We start from the raw sequence: 19,862 nt of genomic DNA on the forward strand, positions 1-19,862 counted from the left end.
TTTTTTTTTAATTTTTTCTTTTTAAATAGAGACGGGGTTTCACCATGTTGGCCAGGCTGGTTTTGAACTCTTGACCTTAAGTGATCCGCCTGCCTCGGCCTCCCAAAGTGCTGGGATTACAGGCATGAGCCACCATGCCTGGCCCAAAACGTATTTCTTTAATGAGCATTTCATTAAAAAAAATTGGCCGGGCATGGAAGCTGAAGCAGGAGAATCACTTGAACTGGGGTGGTGGAGGTTTCAGTGAGCGAAGATTGTGCCACTCTACTCCAGCCTGGGTGACAGAGTGAGATTCCATCTCAAAGAAGACACCATGTCTAAAGAATATTTCTTACTGTTAAATACCATAAAATTGCATAAAACTATGTAGAGGTTTGCAGTTAATTTGACTCCTGGTATAAGCATCATCCAGATAAGGAAATAGAACATTAACAGGACTCCAAAATCCCACTAAAGGCTGCTACTCTCCCTTTCTTTTCCTTCGTGAAACATACAGCCGGCCGGGCGCAGTGGCTCATGCCTGTAATCCCAGTACTTTGGGAGGCCGAGGTGGGCGGACCACGAGGTCAAGAGATGGAGACTATCCTATCGATGGTGAAACCCCATTTCTACTAAAAATACAAAAATTAGCAGGGCGTGGTGGCACATGCCTGTAGTCCCAGCAGGAGAATCACTTGAACCTGGAAGGTGGAGATTGTAGCGTGCTAAGATCATGCCATTACACTCCAGCATGGCAACAGAATGAGACTCCATCTAAAAAAAAACTAAACATACACTTCTCAATACTACAGTTTTGCCAGTTTTTTGTACTTTGTATAAATGGAAACATATATACTAAATAATCTAGGGTATATGACTTGTCTCATCCAGCAATATTTGTAAGGTTTATTTATTTTGAACTTAGCTATGGTTTATCCATTTTAATTCCTATATAGTATTTCATTGTAGAAATAGATGACTGTTCATTCATTCTACAGTTTATGGGTTATTTCCAGTTTGGGACTAGCATGAATAATCTTGTACATGTATTTTGGTGCATACAGGACTTAATATGAGGAAAGATATATAACTAAAAGAGGAATTATTGGGCCATAGTCGACGTGTATTTTCAAGGTCTTAAATATAATGCCTGTTTCCCAAAGTGGTTAACCCTATTTTCACTCTACTGGCAGTGCCTGAGAGTTCCCATTGTTTCATATCTTTGGTTGAGCATGGTTTTTGTCCTAATTTTTTACTTTAGCCTCTCTGGTGGGTGTATGGTGGTCCTATGACTTAAATTCATTTATCTGTGATATTTTACATCATCTTTTCATATGTCTATGTCTGTGGACCACTTGGGTCATCTATTGTGAAGAGCCTGTTCAAGTCATTTGCCCAAGTTTTTTCAGTCAAGTTGTATATCTTTTTCCGATTTTTCTCATTTTTCAGTCTTTTTCTTGAGGGTCATTTTTTTCACTTTTTTTTTTTTTTTTTTTTTTTTTTGTTTGAGACGGAGTTTCGCTCTTGTTACCCAGGCTGGAGTGCAATGGCGTGATCTCGGCTCACCACAACCTCCGCCTCCTGGGTTCAGGCAATTCTCCTGCCTCAGCCTCCTGAGTAGCTGGGATTACAGGCACACGCCACCATGCCCAGCTAATTTTTTTGTATTTTTAGTAGAGACAGGGTTTCACCTTGTTGACCAGGATGGTCTTGATCTCTTGACCTCGTGATCCACCCGCCTCGGCCTCCCAAAGTGCTGGGATTACAGGCGTGAGCCACCGCACCCGGCTTTTTCACTTTTTTAATGTTTATTTAATAGAAGTTCTAAATTTTAGGCTGGGTGTGGTGGCTCATACCTCTAATCCTAGCACTTTGGGAGGTTGAGGTGAGTGGATCATCTGATGTCAGATGTTCAAGACCAGCCTGGCCAACATGGTGAAACCCCATCTTTACTAAAAAATACAGAAATTAGCTAGGTGTGGTGTCGGGCACCTGTAATCCCAGCTACTTGGGAGGCTGAGGCTGGGAGAATTGCTTGAACCTGGGAGGTAGAGGTTTCAGTGAGTCAAGATCATGCCTACTGCACACCAGCCTGGGTGACAGAGCAAGACTGCATCTCAAAAAATAAATTAATTAGTTTTAAATAGTTGAATCTGGGCTGGGCGCAGTGACTCGTGCTTGTAATCCCAGCACTTTGGGAGGGCGAGGCAGGCGGATCACCTGAGGTCGAGTTTGTGACCAGCCTGACCAACATGGAGAAGCCCCATCTCTAGTAAAAATACAAAATTTTTGTATTTTGTGTGGTGGCACATGTGTGTAATCACAGCTACTAGGGAGGCTGGGGCAGGAGAATTGCTTGAACCCGGGAAGCGGAGATTGCAGTGAGCTGGGATTGCGCCACCGTACTCCAGCCTGGGCAGCAAGAGCGAAACTCTGTCTCAAAAAAAAAAATCCAAAAAAAGTTGAATCTGTTAATCTTTTCCTTTATGCTTTAGTGCATTTGGTGTCTACCTCGAAATGTTTTCTTTCACCCAAAGTCATGAGGATATTCTCCAACATCTTTTACATTTAGGTCTGTAATGACAGAATTGATTTTTGTGTATGGTATGAGATAGGGGTCCAACTTCATTTTTTTTCCCTGATTTGAGTATCTAGTTTTCCTGTGTTAAAAAGACCATTCTTTCCATAGTGTTGTAGGATGCCATCTTGGTTATAAATTTTGTGTCTGTGTATCATACCTTGATTGTATATTGTTCCTTTATCTACTTTTCTGTCCTTTGGCCAGGACCACACTCTCTCAGTTTCCTTTTTTTGAGACAGAGTTTCACTCTTGTTGCCCAGGCTAGTGTGCAATGGTGTGATCTAGGCTCACCGCAATCTCCACCTCTCAGATTCAAGTGATTCTCCTGCCTCAGCTACTGTAATCCAGTAGCTGGGATTACAGGCATGCACCACAACGCCCAGCTACTTTTGTATTTTTACTAGAGATGGGGTTTCTCTATGTTGGTCAGGTTGGTCTCGAACTCCTAACCTCAGGTCCTGCCTCGGCCTCCCAAAGTGCTGGGATTACAGGTGTGAGCCACTGTGCCCGGCCCTCTCTCAATTTCTATAGCATTTTTTGTTGTCGAGACAGGGTCTTGCTTTGTTGCCCAGGCGGGAATGCAGTGGCAGGAAGATGGCTCATTGTAGCTTTAACCTCCTGGGCTTAAGCAGTCTTCCCACCTCAGCATCCTGAGTGGCTGGGACTACAGGTGCATGCCACTATGCCTGGCTAATTTTTAAATTTTTTGTAGAGATAGGGTGTCCCTGTGTTGCCCAGTCTGGTCTTGAACTCCTGGGCTCAAGCAATCTTCTCACCCAAGCCTCCAAAAGTTCTGGGATTACAGGAGTGAGCCACCATCCTCACCCTAGTATAACTTTTTAATAAGCCTAAATAGTCATTCTATATTATTCTTCATGAGTATTTTGGCTGTTTTGGGCCATTTACAATTTAATATGCTTTATATTAAACTTCTATGTCTTGGTCCATTTGTGTTGCTATAAGGAATACCTGAAGCTAGATAATTTTGGTCCTGGTTCTGCAAGCTGGATAAGAAGCATGGTGCCAGCATTTGCATCTGGTGAGAGCCTCAGGTTTCTTCCACTTAGGGTACAAGGTGAAGGGGACCCAGTATGTCCAGGTAACATGATGAGAGAAAAAGCAGGAGAGAGGGGGAAGGAGGTGCCAGGCTCTTTTTACAGCTAGCTCCCAGGGAACTAATGGAATGAGAACTCACTGCTGCAGAGACAGCACCAAGCCATTCATTTGGGATCTGCCCTCATGACCCAAGCACCTCCCATTAGGCCCACCTCCAGCATTGGGTGTGGTGGCATATGCCTGTGGTCTTAGCTACTCAGGAGGCTGAGGTGGGGCGATCGCTTGAGCCCAGAAGGTCGAGACTAGTCTGGGTGACCTAGCGAAACATTGTCTCTACTGAAAATACAAAAATTAGTGGGGCATGGTAGTGCATGCCTGTAGTCCCAGCTACTTGGGAGACTGAGGCAGGAGGATCACTTGAGAACCGGGGAGGTGGAGGTTGCAGTGAGCCAAGATCGTGTGATGGGGAGGTCCCATCAGCAGAGGTGTGGGTGACGTGGGGCTTGTCTAGTGTACAAATGGCTACTTTGGAATTGCTTTAGGTCAATTTTCACATGCTACCTATTCCATTTATTGTCTCAGAGTAAAAGCCGTTTTTAGCCTCTGTTCTATTTAAGTAGTTTTATTTGTCCCTCTGGTCATTTTGGGGTATATCTGTAAAGACTGTTAATATCCTATGCAAAATGACTGGTTACTGTGATTTTTCAGGAACCTTCACAGATTGAAGGGGATGCTAACCACAGTCTGAGACGTTAGTAGCCCTTTGATATCAAGTTTTAATTCAACCTTAGTAGATTAACTTTATTTTAAAGATTGGCAAAGAGCAGTATCTTAGAAATACGTGTAAATCTGCTGCTATTAATAAATTCAAGCTGTTTTGCTCTTTTGCTGTATGGAGCTTGAATGTAGAGACTTGAAGTATTTTGCAGATATTATTGTGCTGTCCCATGACAGAGCAGTGATATGAAACTTGCAGTGGCATCCAGACATGTTCTGAGGGTTGCTTAGACATTTGTTTTCTTCTGGGTAAGTAGTATCAAAACTAATTACATTGTTTAGTAGACTTAAAACATGGCAACTACGTTTGTGTAGGAAAAACCACATTAGTAACAGTTACATGCAGAAAAACGTTTTATGTCACTATAGTTCCAGCAGATACCACTGTGCCTTCATTAATGCCTTAAAACCATCTTACTTACATCTGTAGAACCACTGGCCATGTAATAGGCCAATTCAGGAGCAATCATTAAAAACAGTTGCAGTTTTCATTAGATTTTCTGTTTTTTCTAATATATAAACTGAAATTAAAAGTAAATCCTTCAGAGCCCATTCTTAAAAAAAAAAAAAGGTAAGCCATAAGGAAAACTACCTTTCATATTAGCTATTTAAAAGGATGCTATAATAATGTAGAATCAATAATTGTTGAATTTCATTGAGCTTCCATGGAACAGCCTTGAAATTGTAAATTGCTGAATATTTACTCTGTAAGATTACAGAAATTGTTTATCACAGAGCCTTAAATACTTGAGGTAATTTTGTACCTAACTCATTATATGATTATTATGAATCTCTTTGTAACCACTGAGAAGGAGGCTTACATATTAATGTTAGTAATTGCTCTCCAGGCAATGCCTTTTGCTCAAAGAAGCTGAATATGGTTTAGTAAAGCCGAGTTCAGGAAAGGAAGGAAAAAGGGCACAGTTATTTTAGTGACTACACACAACAGTGTTCCCTGGACTTTAGTGCAGGTAGCTAATAAAAGATCATGTATAAAAATGCAGATGATTGTGGTTGAGGTAGGCAGGACAAAGTATGAATTATTGACGTGGACTAGTTACTTCATTTCCCTTAGCATATACTGGGCACTACTGGATGCTGGGTGCATTATGGACACTCATAATGTTGAATGTCTAGTGGGAAGATGGACATGTGAAAGATAATTTTGTAGGATAATGAATATATGATAGTCCATAGAAAGTGTAGAAGTTGTACAGGAGTTGTAATTAGTGTGACATGTATTGTTTGGGGGGTAGGGAGCAAAATTCACAGAAAAAAAAGATACTATCGTGGGGTTTGAAGGGATGCTTCGCAGTTGTCTGGTAAAGGAAGGGCGGGAGATTGGGGTTTTAGGGAAGCAAGTGGCAAGAATGAAGGCGGGAAAAGATAAAGCCACATAGTCGGATAGGGCGAGAGTGTGGAACTGTAAGGAGTTTCAAGTGGGTGATTTTGCAGGAACACACTCACCGAGGGCCTGGTATGTCCTGCTTGATCCTTTGCTGAGGACTTGATCTTTTCAGGCAGTGGGAATAATTGAAGGGTTTAAGGCAGAGAAGGTTCTGGTCATAGGTGCAGTGTGAGGGAGTTTTGACAGGAGATAGAGGACATGTCGGGAGCAGACAGCCCTGAAGGCCGGGTGGCAGGAGGTGACAGCGTCACTAGCACGGGGCCTTTGTTTTGTGTGCTTCCTGCTTTAGCCTTTGTGGGGCGGGCTGATCTTGGTTGTGCTATCGTTATTTGAGAGAGGTTGTTGCTTTTACTGTTTTTGTGCCCTAAAATGCCCTTTTTTCTTCATATTTATAAGAAATTTATCTGTAAAGTATTTTTAGTAAGTCTGAGTTTTCATGTTTAATTTGGAATTTCATTTTGGAACCTACTTTCAAAACTGGAATATAAGCCTAGCAAGAAAACAAATGCTATTATGATTTAGTAGTGTCTTCTATGACACACACACACACCTCCCACCCCCATGCACGCAGGCCGCAATCACTGGAGGGTAGGAAGTCAGTTGTCAGAAAAGGTAAAACAGATCATAGATGTAGAACTCGGCTGTTAGTAGTGTTCCCAGAGTGTTTTCAGCAGTACTGCTATCTTAGCCATGTGTCCATATTCTCCTATGCAAAAATTTCTGGGTTATCTTGGTTCTTTACATGGATATATATACATATTTTATATATTTACATATTTTATCTATGTGTACGTAGGATTGGGGGAGTGATACTAGTAATACTAGTATAGGTTCATTCTGGTTCGTTCGTTCGTTCGTTTGTTCATTCGAGATGGAGTCTCTGTCGCCCGGGCTGGAGTGCAGTGGTGCGATCTCTACTTATTGCAACCTCTGCTTCTTGGGTTCGGGCGATTCTCCTGTCTTAGCCTCCCGAGTAGCTGGGATTTACAGGCATGTGCCACCACTCCCGGATAATTTTTTGTATTTTTAGTAGAGACGGGGTTTCACTGTGTTGGCCAGGCTTGTCTTTAACTCCTGACCTTGTGATCCACACGCTTTGGCCTTCCAAAGTGCTGGGATTATAGGTTTGAGCCACCGTGCCCAACCTGGTACGTTATTTATTTATTTTTTATTTTTTGAGACGGAGTCTTGCTCTGTGGCCCAGGCTGGAGTGTAGTAGCACGATCTCGGCTCACTGCAACCTCTGCCTCCCGGGTTCAAGCGATTCTCCTGACTCCGCCTCCCGAGTAGCTGGGACCGTAGGCGCCTGCCACCACGCCTGGCTAATTTTTTCTATTTTTAGTGGAGACAAGGTTTCACCATGTCAGTCAGGATGGTCTTGATCTCCTGACCTTGTGATTCGTGCACCTTGGCCTCCCAAAGTGTTGGGATTACAGGCGTGAGCCACTGCGCCCAGCCTGGTACATTTATTTTTTAAAATATCAACATAACTAGACTTCTGCTTCTAAAGCGAGAGGTGGTAACTAGAACTGGATTTATCTTCCTGCCTCAAACAATGAAACAAAGGACAAAATGTACCAAATAGTGATTTTCCAACACTGGATTACAGGTAGGCAGAACAGTGATCCCTGAGAGAAAGAGAATAACCGCAGTGAGCCCCAGCCTTGCCCAGGCTTCCTGCCTGGAGAGAGTCTGAAGGCTAGGGCTTGGAGAGCTGCCCAAACCAAGCCCGAGGGTCTCCTTGATTGAGGAGGCCGAGATGAGACTTTGGGGAGGCCAAAGTAAATTTGCAGGGCACAGAGGAGAGAGCTGCAAAGAGGGGAAAGAGCCTGCATAGGGTTCTCCTGAAGCCCAGCTGAGGGTGCATAAGCATATGCATGTGGGGAAGCTCTCTGCGCCTGGGCTAGCACCCTGGAAGTGAGGAGTGGACAAGCCTTGGAGCTCACAGAGGGACGGGAGCAGTTTGTGTTCCCAACAGCCATTGTGGGAAAATCTTAACCTGCAGAACCCTGGGTCGTGCAGGAGGGTATTGTCTCAGTTGCAAGGAAGAGGAAAGGCACTCTGATGCCACCTTAGAGAGCTTACAGACAAGCTCTGAAACGACCAGACTTTTTCCAAACAACCCTACCGTGGCCCACAACTAAGCTCAGATACTGAAGGAATGAAAAAATACCCAGCACCTGACACTTTATGCTTGCCCCTGGCTCTTCTCCTCTCACACCTTAGCTGGCTCCTTCGCAACCTTGTCCGCTTCCCTTCCTGTAGCCCTGGTCCAAGCTGCTGCCATTTAGCTCCTAAAGTGCAGGTAGTCGTTTCTTCCCTTTCTCCCATCCCATCTGTCTCTGCACACAGCCTCAGAGTCACTCCTTGACTTGAGTGCCTCTCTCCCCACATCTCTTCTGCTCTTGCGAGCCCCATGCCAGCTTCAGGGGTCTCCTCAAGGAGCCCCTCACTGGCCACCAGATTAAAGGGCACAGATACTCTTTGCTGTTATGTTTTTCTCCTTATCACTATTTAATTAGTTAATATTATTTAATATTCTATGTTTTCATGTATTTGTCTTATTTATTGCCTTTGTCTTTGATAGTTTACTTTACCATTGAACCCCAGTGCCTGGACCAGTCCCTGGGCATGTAGTGGGCTCAGTGAATCCCGGATGACTGGTGAATGTATGGGAGGTGAACTGGGCGCTCTCAAGTCATTTCTGGCTCTTACATTAGGATTTCAGGCTTGGGGACCTTTGGGTCCGTAGAGCCCAGCATCTCATTCTGTGATTAAAAGAGCAGGCCAGAAAGGTCTGATGGATGTGACTGTTCTGTTAGCCATGGGAGCTAAGACCTAAGGAAAAGAGATGGCTTTGTATAGGGGTAAATCAGTGTGCCTTTTTTTTTTTTTTAATTGTCATAATTTAGGCTTTTGGGATATGTTGGTATGGAAAAATACATGGATTCTCATGGTTCTCAGGGGTTTGATGAGTCTGGCGCTTTTCTAGGACAATGCAGGAAGTAAGAATCAGTTATCTGCCCCTGTGTCCCAAACATTCGGCTCAGGATGGCTGCTGAGCTGGGTTCAGGAAAATCAGAACCCTGTGGATGTAACAGGAGTCAGCAGTTTTGATCACTGGTTTATGGAAACACGGGAGAATATATAGGAACATCTTTTGAGACTTACTGGTGCTATCATTCATTCTTCCAATCACTAATTGATTCATTTATACATTTAGCCCTTGTTTAACTATGTGCTGCCTGCCGGTCAGTGGGAACTCTAAGAATGGAGTCTGGGGTCCAAATTAGAGCCCTCAGTGGTCGTTGTGGGGCCAGTCTGCCATGCACACTTAGCCCGTTTGAATGTTGGTGGTAGGATGGGGAGAGAGCTCAAGGCTGTGGTAAGAGCTATGGGACTGGCCCAGCCCGGCCCTGGAGAAGCCTCTGGGTGGAGATGGAGACTGAAAAGCCAGAACAGCCTCCCCTGGGTCCTCTGTCTTCCCATCTGGTGTGTCCTGCAGCAGGGCACCCCCACATGGCAGCAGAAACCAGCGGGGGTTCTCTCGCCTCCACCCCACTGTGTGCTCTGGTTTTGGCTGCCTCTGGAAGGCCAGGCCAGTCTTCCCTCTGCCCTGCTGCCTGGGAGTGCCTCTCTTCAGCCTCTCCTCAAGGCTCAAAAGGGCCTTCCTCCTAAGGTGCAAAGGCAGCGCTGCGTGAAGGGCCCGTCTTAGGATTGGGTTGATACGGGTTAAAATCTTGTCTGTCCCCCTGCCCCCAATTTGCTGGCCTTGGGACTTTACCCCCATTTCCAGGCCTGTGAGTCTCAGTTTCTCTCCCCTCCCCTCCGCTCCCTTCCCCTCGTTTTTGAGACTGAGTCTTGCTGTGTTGCCCAGGCTTGAGTGCAGTGGCACAGCCTCGGCTCACTGCAACCTCCACCTCCCGGGTTCAAGTGATTCTCCTGCCTCAGCCTCCTGAGTAGCTGGGACTACAGGTGCACGCTACCATACCTGGTTAATTTTGTATTTTTTTTTTTTTTTTTTTTGAGACAGAGTTTCGCTTTTGTTACCCAGGCTGGAGTGCAATGGCGCGATCTCGGCTCACCGCAACCTCCGCCTCCTGAGTTCAAGCAATTCTCCTGCCTCAGCCTCCTGAGTAGCTGGGATTACAGGCACGCGCCACCATGCCCAGCTAATTTTTTGTATTTTTAGTAGAGACGGGGTTTCACCATGTTGACCGGGATAGTCTCGATCTCTTGACCTCGTGATCCACCCGCCTCGACCTCCCAAAGTGCTGGGATTACAGGCGTGAGCCACCGCGCCCGGCCCTAATTTTGTATTTTTAACAGAGACAGGGTTTCACCATGTTGGCCAGGCTGAATTTTTCTTTTCTTTTCTTTTCTTTTTTTGAGGCTAGAGTGCACCCATGCTAGAGTGCAGTGGCGTGATCACAGCTCACTACAGCCTCAACTTGCTGGGCTTTAGCAATCCTGTCACCTCAGCCTCCCTAGTAGCTGGTACTACAGATGTGCACTACCATGCCTGGCTAATACTTGGATATTTTTGTAGAGGCTAAGTCTTGCTATGTTACCCAGGCTGGTCTCAGACTCCTGAGCTCAAGTGATCCTCCTGCTTCTGCCTCTTAACTGAAGGCTGGGATCACAGGCGTGAGCCACTGTGCCCAGACTTCAGTTTCTTTTTCTTTACTTGTGTTTTAAAGGCGAATTTTATTTTTGCTGATAGAGTGGGTGGTTATCTTTTGAGAGGTTCTAAGGTATAATAATCTTGCTTTTTCCTCCTACCTCTGAGGCCTCTTTCTCTTGCCCCACATTGTAGGACCTATTTGAAAACGCAGATGTTTATTTACATCAGGTGATAGGAGGATAAGCTCTGCATCATTATTGCTGGGCCTGGGGGGAGGCTGGGTCTTGGATGTGCAGCTGCCATCAGCTCCCTGTTTATCTTGAATCTGGAATTTGAACAGCCCACCTCAGAGACAGTTTGGATCTGCAGACACATTTAAGCCAGAATTGCCATCTTAGGTCTGAGCCCTGGTGTGCAGATGCCTCTAGAATAGTGGTTTCAGACTTCATTGGTGGTAAACAGTCTGAAAATTCAGGCTAACAATTTCTAGCATGTGGCGCGTGGGTAAGTAATACAGAAGTCAAGGTGAAGGGGTTAATTTGACAATTTTCTAACTCGTACTAAGGTAAGATTTTCTTTATGGCACTATTTTATTTGAAGTAGTATGAGTTTCTAGAACATTAGGTTTAGTTTTATTCAATACGTTTCCTATTTTATATTTCTGTATATAAACATACACATGTATTTAAGTTTTAGAACTGTACATATATTTTAATATTCTTGGCTTTGTGGATCAGGTTTTGAAAATAGAATTTCTTTTTTCTATTCCAGACTCCTTTTAGTTTTGGCATGAATCATAGGACACCACCCTACCCCGCTGGGGATTATTGTCTTCTGTGCAGAAGTGAACGTAAAGACTCCTCATTCTTAGAGAGCGGAATTAAGACTGCGAGCAAATTGGCCCTTTCCATGGCTCCCAAGGGCAACAGCGTGCTGCACCTGCCACTATGGGTGTGCCCGGACTGCCGCAGGACTGTGGAGAAGGAGGAGAGGCATGGCGGCCTTGACCAGCCGGTGGTGAGTGGCTGCCCACACAGGCAGCGCAGGGCGTTGGCTCTTCCCACCCCAGGTTATAGGGCTAACTGACAGTGAAAAAAATGGATTTGCTTTTGCTTCAGGGGGCATTGCCTCCTGCACCACCTTCTAGCCTGTGTCTCCTGGGGCGTTCTTCCTGGGCTTCCCTGGCCACACTGCAGTAGGTGGCAGGACAGCTGCCCTCCTTATCTGGGCACAATTCACTCAGCAAACTGTGTGGCCCTGAAGGGTGACTTTTGGCATTGAGCTTAGGATTTTTTTGGTGGTGCCGTTTCTTGAAAAGGGAGTACACTTTTCATGTGTTCAGTTCTCAGCAGTTCCACGTGCAGGCAATTCTTGAGCCGATGAAGCTCTCAAGCCTCGCTTTCCCTTTTACTTGTTTGTGCGTCTCAGCCTTCTGGAGGCCACAGTGCTGCCAGCAGGCTTGGCTGGGAAGGCCGCACACTTACTCTCATCTTTAACCTGATTGAGTTTTGGTGGGCCCTTGTTCCGAAAGGCTTTCGTATGTACTAATTGGGATCTGGAAGGAGTTGGCTTTTGCACCTATTTGAGGCCCTACATTCCAGGGCTCGTCTGTGCCCTTTGATTTCTGCTTTCGAGCGCCTAATTATTTTCTGAGCTCTTCTCTTTCTTCTGATACCTTGCTCTGTGCAGCCAGGAAGCGTGCATATTCCTGCTGCTCTGTTTTCTCCTGCGGGACTGCCTTGGGGGAGTCCTGGTGACAGTCTGAAGAGCGCGTCCCTGCTGCCTGGTGTGGGTCTTCATCTTTCCTGGCCCTGGCTGTTAGCCTGGTGCCTGCCAGCAGCTGCCAAGCCCCAATGCCTTGAAGGCAGCCCCCATCTCCAGGGCCACTTTCTATCCTTGGGGTCTCATTGTCAGAATTAGTTTCTCACTCGGCCCCTCCCTCCTTCCCCCTTTCCTGCTATACTTCTCTCCTAGCACTTTTTTCTAACATACTGTGTATTTTACTTATTCATTTGGTTTGCTTTCTTCTTCATTAGAATATAAACTCTAGAAAGGCAGGTGTGTGTGTGTGTGTGTGTGTGTGTGTGTGTGTGTGTGTGTTTTACCAATACCATTTTCTTTCCTTTTTGTGTTTTTTTGTTTGTTTCTTCCTAAACTTTACCATCTCTTCCGATTCCAGCCCTGCTCTTGTATTTTAGCCTGCCTCTGCGCTTGGGAACAGGCTGCTGCTGTTTGCCTTGCTTCAGAGACCAGCGGAAGTGCCTATGGTTCCCTGCAGTTGTCTTGCCTGGGTTGGGGAAGGATCTCATTTTCCAGACCCCAGCTTGTCTTGGTAATGGATAGTCTGTCAAATGAGCCTTTCTCTCCTCACCAGAAACAGTGACCTTGGGAATAGCAGAGGTGCAGTGTTGGCCTGTGTTTGTGGACTCAGACCATCTGTTGCTTTTGTAGGTTGGCCTCTTTGTTGGAGCTGGCCTTTAAAAAAACAATATGTAATTTACCTTCCATTAAGATTCATCCTTTTCTTACTTAAAAAATATTCACTACCACAAGCTCCAGAACGTTTGCATCACCCCATAAACGTCCCTTGTTTCCCTTGGTAGTCACTTCCCTTCCCCTTCCCTAACCTCTGGTAACCACTGACCTGATTTTTTTTCTTTTTTTTTTTGTTTTTGAGATGGAGTCTTGCCCTGTTACCAGGCTGGAGTGCAGTGGCGTGATCTCGGCTCACTGCAACGTCCACCTCCAAGGTTCAAGTGATTCTCCTGCCTCAGCCTCCCAAGTTGCTGGTACTAGAGGCGTGTGCTACCACGCCCAGCTAATTTTTGTATTTTTAATAGAGACGGGGTTTCACCATGTTGGCCAGGATGGTCTCAATCTCTTGACCTCGTGATCCACCCATCTCGGCCTCCCAAAGTGCTGGGGTTATAGGAGTGAGCCACCACACCCGGCCTGACCTAATTTTTGTTCCTACAGTTTTGCTTTTTCCAGAGTGTCACATAAACTTCTGTAACTTGCACAACGCTTTTGAGAGTTATCCAGAATATTGCATGCATCAGTAGTTTGTTTCTCTTTATTATTGAGTAATTGTACAGATACACCGATTTATGCATTGGCCAAGTAATTGATGAATGTTTGTGTTGCTCCCACATTTGGACTATTTTGAAAAAACCTGCTATGAACATTCTTGTTCTTTCTGTGGACATCTTTTTTATGTGTTGCTGGATTGATTTGCTAGAATTATGTTAATTATTTTTCCATCTCTGCTCATGAAGGCTATCTGTCTGTAGGCTTCTTGTCTCATAATGGCCTTCGGGGCCTCATAAAATGAGTTGGAATGTGTTTCTGTTTCTTCTTTCTGGAAGAGTTTGTCAGAATTGGTGTTACCGTTTTTTCCTTAAACGTTACTGGTTCTTGCTTTCTGTTTCTCTTGTTCTGTTTGGTCAAGTGTCAGACAGTATGCAGAGAGCACTGGGCTAAGGGTGTTTCCTGTTACGTACCTGGGAGGCCAAGTCAGTCCAGTCAGCCTCAGCCGGGCTGTCTCTAGCACTGCGTGTGGCTTTCTTGTGCTCGTGTGGGCCTCAGAGTGGCCTCTCTCTACTTCCTCCTTGGCACAGGTCTCTGATGGTGGCACCTTCTCAGTTCTCCCATCTAGCCTGACTTTTGGACAGCCCTGTGCTCAGGGCCTTTCCTGGAGATACTGCCTCTGCCAGGTGGCAACTAGACTCTGCCTTGTATCTGCAGGGGGCTGACTGGCCCCATGTCTTGATGCTGGTCCTGGCCTGTGTGTTCTTCAGGACAAGGAGAGAGGCGTGTCCCTTCCTCTCAGCTAATAGATTAGCCTGGAGACATGGGCACAGGTCTCCTGGGAATAAGTGGGAGCATTCCTTTTGGGGCTTTCCAGGGATTAGACTCCCACACTTGCCACTCTCAACCTTTCACAATTTGTTTAAAGTTCAGCTGTTTTTTTCTAATCACTTTTGTGGCCTCCATCCCCTTTCTCTCCTCTGCCAAATGTGAAACAGTAAGTGTGTCCCCCCTTCCCCTTAGGGGGGCATGTTGGACTTGGTTGTATAGTTCCCTCTGGCAGCCTGGTCACTTCAGCTCTCCTATGGCCCCGAGATAGCATTTTATCAATTGTCCTCCTCTGGTTCATCCTTAGGGTCAGTGCACTGCCCCCGCGGCTTTCTGCATCCAGAGGGGAAGTGGAACTGAATTGGTATCTTCTAGATGAGCATTCTGATAAGCAGTTGTAGGAGAATATTGGTGGGAATTTCTCTTAACACCCTGCCTAACAGTTGCACGTTGGAGATTTCTCTGGAGACCTCTTCTTCCAAGGCTGACCATCCTAGCATGGTGTCCTAGACATTGTCATGCCTGGAAACCTAAGAAATCTTCATTCAAACTTTCGTCTTGATCATTATCTATCTTTGCAGTTCAGTTGCTTGACTGTCTTCCCTTGCCATAGTTTTGTTTTGTTTTTTTTTTAGACAGAGTCTTGCTCTGTTGCCCAGGCTGGAGTGCAGTGGCGCAATCTCAGCTCACTGCAGCCTTGTTTCCTGGGTTCAAGAGATTCTCATGCCTCAGCCTCCTGAGTAGCTGGAACTATAGGCATGTGCCAACATGCCCGGCTAATTTTTTTTTTTTTTTTTTTTTTTTGAGACAGTCTTGCTCTGTCACCCAGGCTGGAGTGCAGTGGTATGATCTTGGCTCACTGCAGCCTGTGCCTCCTGGGTTCAAGTGATTCTTATGCCTCAGCCTCCTGAGTACCTGGGATTCTAGGCACATGCCACCATACCTGGCTGGTTTTTGTATTTTTAGTAGAAACAGGGTTTCGCCATGATGGCCAGGCTGGTCTTGAACTCCTGGTCTCAAATGATGCACCTTCCTTGGCTTCCCAAAGTGCTGGGATTACAGGTATGAGCAACTGCGCTGGACCTGCCACAGTTCCTTGACCTCATCCATCCCCATCAATCAGTCCATGGATTCCATTCCTGTTACGTTCATCAGGTCTCCCTGACCTCACTCCTAGGAGCCTGAGTTCCCTGACTTGGTACTGTGACTCTTCTGTGATTCTCAGGCAGATCCTCTGAATGTTTTTGGCTATGCTGGTCTAGCCCTATCTCTTCCCTCCATGTGACAGAATATTCCTGGAGACAATCACTGGCCTCAGTTTACTGCTTCTTCTTAATGACTTCATGAATCCAAACCATAGATGGGCATCTAGTACGTTTTTCTGGCTTCTTCTTTTTTTTTTGAGACCGAGTTTTGCTCTTGTTACCCAGGCTGGAGTGCAATGGCGCGATCCCAGCTCACCGCAACCTCTGCCTCCTGGGTTCAGGCAATTCTCCTGCCTCAGCCTCCTGAGTAGCTGGGATTACAGGCACACGCCACCATGCCCAGCTAATTTTTTGTATTTTTAGTAGAGACGGGGTTTCACCATGTTGACCAGGATGGTCTTGATCTCTTGACCTCGTGATCCACCCGCCTCGGCCTCCCAAAGTGCTGGGATTACAGGCGTGAGCCACCGCGCGAGGCTCTGGCTTCTTTTAAGTACCCCCCGCCCCAGACCCCTTGGCAGGAACCCTTCTTTTTCCTTGCTTCTTAGACTACCTGTACCCTCTTTACCCACTCCCTACTCATCTCAGCTATTGACCTTCATGCTTCAGGGAGAAAATCAAATCTAAAACTGGGCACCTCCCTATATCCCCCGCAAACCCCCATAGCTGAGGGCATTTTCTCCTCTCTTTCCTCTCCAGGGCCTACCCCCACTGGGCTTTCCTAGTGTCCATGTGTTTTCATCTTCTTCAAGACTTTGTTGCTTTGGTTATTGTTTTCCTCTACCTTGACTCCTGACTAGTGGAATGCAAATACTCTTGGGCTACCCATTTGTGAATGACCCGCCTTTGGCCTCACCGCCCCTCCACAGCCACGTGTGTGTCTCTAGGTAGATTATAAAGTTGTGGTTCAATTTCTTTAATGGTTAAAATCTTCTCAAGTTAGTTTTGATAAGTTATAGTCAAAGTTGCTGGCCAAGGGGGCACATGCCTATAGTTCCAAGCTATACAGGGGGATGAGGCAGGAGGGTTGCTTGAGCCCAGGAGTCCTGGGCTGTTGTGTGGTATAGCACCACTGTAGTGCAGTCTGGGCAGCACAGTGAGACCCCGTCTCTTTAAAAAAGAGGAAAAAAAGAGAAAAATTGGCAAAGTTACTGGTATAAAGTTTTGTGTAAGGGTCTCTTTTCACTTCCTACATGATTTGTAGATTTGACTTTTTTATTTCTTTTTTGTTTTCTGAGACAGAGTCTGGCTGTGTCGCCCAGACTGGAGTGCAGTGGTGCGATCTTAGCTGACTGCAACCTCCACCTCCCAGGTTCAAGTGATTCTGGTGTCTCAGCCTCCTGAGTGGCTGAGATTACAAGCATGCGCCACCACAACCAGCTAATTTTTTGTGTGTGTTTAGTAAAGACGGGGTTTCATCATGTTGGCCAGGAAGTTCTTGAGCTCCTGACCTCAGGTGATACACCCAACTCAGCCTCCGAAAATGTTGGGATTATAGGTGTGCGCCGTCATGCCCAGTGAGTGAGTTTTTTATTTCTGATGTTTATGCTTTCTTTTTCTTTTAAACCAGTCTTGTTAGGAGTCCGTCAGTTTTGGCCTGGCACAGTGGCTCACACCTGTAACCCTAGCCTTTGGGAGGCCAAAGCAGGAGGATTGCTTGAGGCCAGGAGTTCAAGACCGACTTGGATAACATACCTGGCCAACATAGCAAGACTCTGTATTAAAAAAAAAAATTATAAACCAAAAAAAGTCTGTCAGTTTTGTCTTTTCAGAGAAGCAGCTTTTAATTTTAAAAATTATTTTACTTTGTCTAATTAATTATTGCTTTTAATTATTACTATCTTTAAGACAGAGTCTCACTCTGTTGCCTAGGGTGGAATGCAGTGATGTGATCTCAGCTTACTGCAACCTCCGTCTCCCAGATTCGAGGGATTTTCCTGCCTCAGCCTCCCAAGTAGCTGGGACTACAGGCATGCACCACCATGCCCAGCTAATTTTTGTATTTTTAGTAGAGACAGGGTTTTGCCATGTTGCCCAGGCTGGTTTCAAACTCCTGACCTCAAGTGATCCTCCCACCTTGGCCTCCCAAAGTGCTGGGTTGACAGGCATGAGCCACTGCACCTAGACAGTTATTGCTATTTTATGTACATGAATGTGCTATATATTAATATTTGATTAGTTAATGCTATGGAGAATGTGATTTTTTAAAGAAATTTTAGAGGCCCGAAAGAGAACAGTTCAAAATTAGTTTCCTCTGGCTCTGTCTCTTTATTCTCTTTGCCTTCCCAGAGGCATCCACTTTTGGCAGATGCTTGAATCTTCATCCAGAGATGTTCTGTTCCTTTATTTTCTTTTTTGACAGAGTTTCGCTGTTGTTGCCTAGGCTGGAATGCAATTGAGCAATCTTGGCTCACTGAAGCCTCCACTCCAGGTTCAAACGATTCTCCTGCCTAAGCCTCCTGAGTAGCTGGGATTATAGGCAGGTGCCACCACACCCAGCTAATTTTTGTATTTTTTGTGCAGATGGGGTTTCACCATGTTGGCCAGGCTGGTCTCGAACTCCTGACCTCAGGTGATCCACAAGCCTCGACCTTTCAAAGTGCTGGGATTACACGCATGAGGCATTGCGCCCACCCATGTTCTGTTCTCTTTTAATTATTTAAGGTGGTGATGGCAGACACCAGTGTCTTGAGTTCCAAGTGGTGGTAAGTTTCTTGTCCTTTGGAGAGGACAAGTGAGATGGGATGCATGTAGGTGCTGGAGGAGCTCTGCTTTCTAGGCCTCTTCTGAAAGCTGCCTAACAGGTCTGTGGTGTCTGAGCTTGGGAGCCAGCTGCTTAGAGGAGTTGCATTCCTGTCTGACCTTGGTTGGAGATCTGTGGGAGTTTGAACCCTGCTCAACTCGGCCTGCTTTTTGTACTCTTGCTGATGGCAGGTGGCCTGCAAGGAGCCACTGGACTTTTGTGATTCTGTCTTTCTTATGTGATGTCGACCACAAGTCTCTATTTCTCTTCTTCCTTTATGGTTCCTCTTCTGCCTTCCTACTCTGGGTACTTACCCATCAGTTTTCATTATTTTGCTCTGATATGTGCTATGAAACCTCTGTTTACTCTTGAAGATTTTGAAATGTTAGTTGCAATAGCTCAATTTTCATTCTTTTCTTTCTTTTTTTTTTTTTTTGAGATGGAGTTTCGCTCTTGTTGCCCAGGCTGGAGTGCAGTGGCACCATCTTGGCTCACCAAAACCTTGGGTTCCCGGGTTCAAGTGATTCTTCTGTCTCAGCCTCCCTAGTAGCTAGGATTACGGGTACCTGCCACCACACCTGACTAATGTTTGTATTTTTTTTAGTAGAGACACGGTTTCACATGTTGGCCAGGCTGGTCTCGAACTCCTTTTCATGGTTTTATTAATTTTTTTATGCTTAATCTGTCAATTTCTGAGTGATACTTAAAATATCCTACTATGCCTGTGTCTTTTTCCTTTTTTCCTTAAAGAATTTCTGTTTCTGATTTACAGGTTTTAAGACTGTGCTTGGTAGAATACAGGTTAAAATTATTAATCTTGGTACATGGTTCTTTTTACTGCGCGGCCCCATCTGTGGTCATGCCTCTCTCCTGAAGGGCGTTGTTTTCTGTTTGTTTAGGTATGGGAGCTCCCTGCCTCCCTTTCCTTTTTGCACATCTGCATATGCTTTTAATTCTGACTTCTTTGTGTTAGTCTGTTGAGGTGTTCTTATGCAGTATATATAGAGGTAGACTTTATGTGGTTTTAACTCAGAGTCTCTTTTTTTTTTGTGGCAAGGTCTCACTCTGTCAGCCAGGCTGTAGTGCAGTGGGCAGTGGTGTTAAAAAAAGCTCACTGCAGTCTCGACCTCCTGAGTTCAAGTGATTCTCCTGGCTTAACCTCCCGAGTAACTGGGACTATAGGTGCATGCCAACATGCCTAATTTTTTTTTTTTTTTTTTTTTTCAATTTTTTGTAGAGATGGGTCTCTACTGTATTATCCAGGCTGGTCTTGAACTCCTGTGCTGAAGCAATCCTAACACCTCAGCCTCTCCAAGTGCTTGCATTACAGGTGTGAACTGCCATGCCCAGCCGAGAGTCTGCATCTTAATAATGAAATAAGTCCTTGTCACTTACTGTGATGGTTTATATATGTCGGGTTATTTCTGCTACCATGCAGGTCAAAAATCAAACATTGCCCTTAACCCAGATCCCTTCTTGAACTCCTTCCAGTCGTTACTCTCTTGGCACCAAGTTCACACTCACTGGCTGCTCCTAGTCCTCACTCTTACTTTCTTTGTTAGTATCACCTAAGCATCTCCCCACAAACGTTGTAGTAGAGTTTTCCTGAAGTTTTGAATTTTACAGAAATCTAA

At 45.4% G+C, this 19,862-nt stretch overlaps 1 protein-coding gene across 4 annotated transcripts in view; it reads left to right on the forward strand.

Moving 5' to 3' along the window:
- Positions 1-19,862, forward strand: part of FAM193A (family with sequence similarity 193 member A) — a 194,366-nt gene that overhangs the window by 50,154 nt on the left and 124,350 nt on the right. For 3 of the 4 annotated variants that reach the window (XM_064365352.1, XM_012466902.2, XM_064365358.1), the window contains one exon: positions 11,197-11,442. In XM_064365352.1, coding sequence (XP_064221422.1) covers positions 11,197-11,442 — 246 coding nt within the window. Of the gene's footprint in view, positions 1-10,902; positions 11,443-19,862 lie in introns of those variants that run through there. The other variant, XM_012466903.3, reaches the window with a different exon arrangement.

This window comes from Aotus nancymaae, unplaced genomic scaffold, assembly GCF_030222135.1.
Source record: "Aotus nancymaae isolate 86718 unplaced genomic scaffold, 86718_ANA_hifiasm-v0.15.2.pri h1tg000006l, whole genome shotgun sequence".
Taxonomy (NCBI): Eukaryota; Metazoa; Chordata; class Mammalia; order Primates; family Aotidae; genus Aotus; species Aotus nancymaae.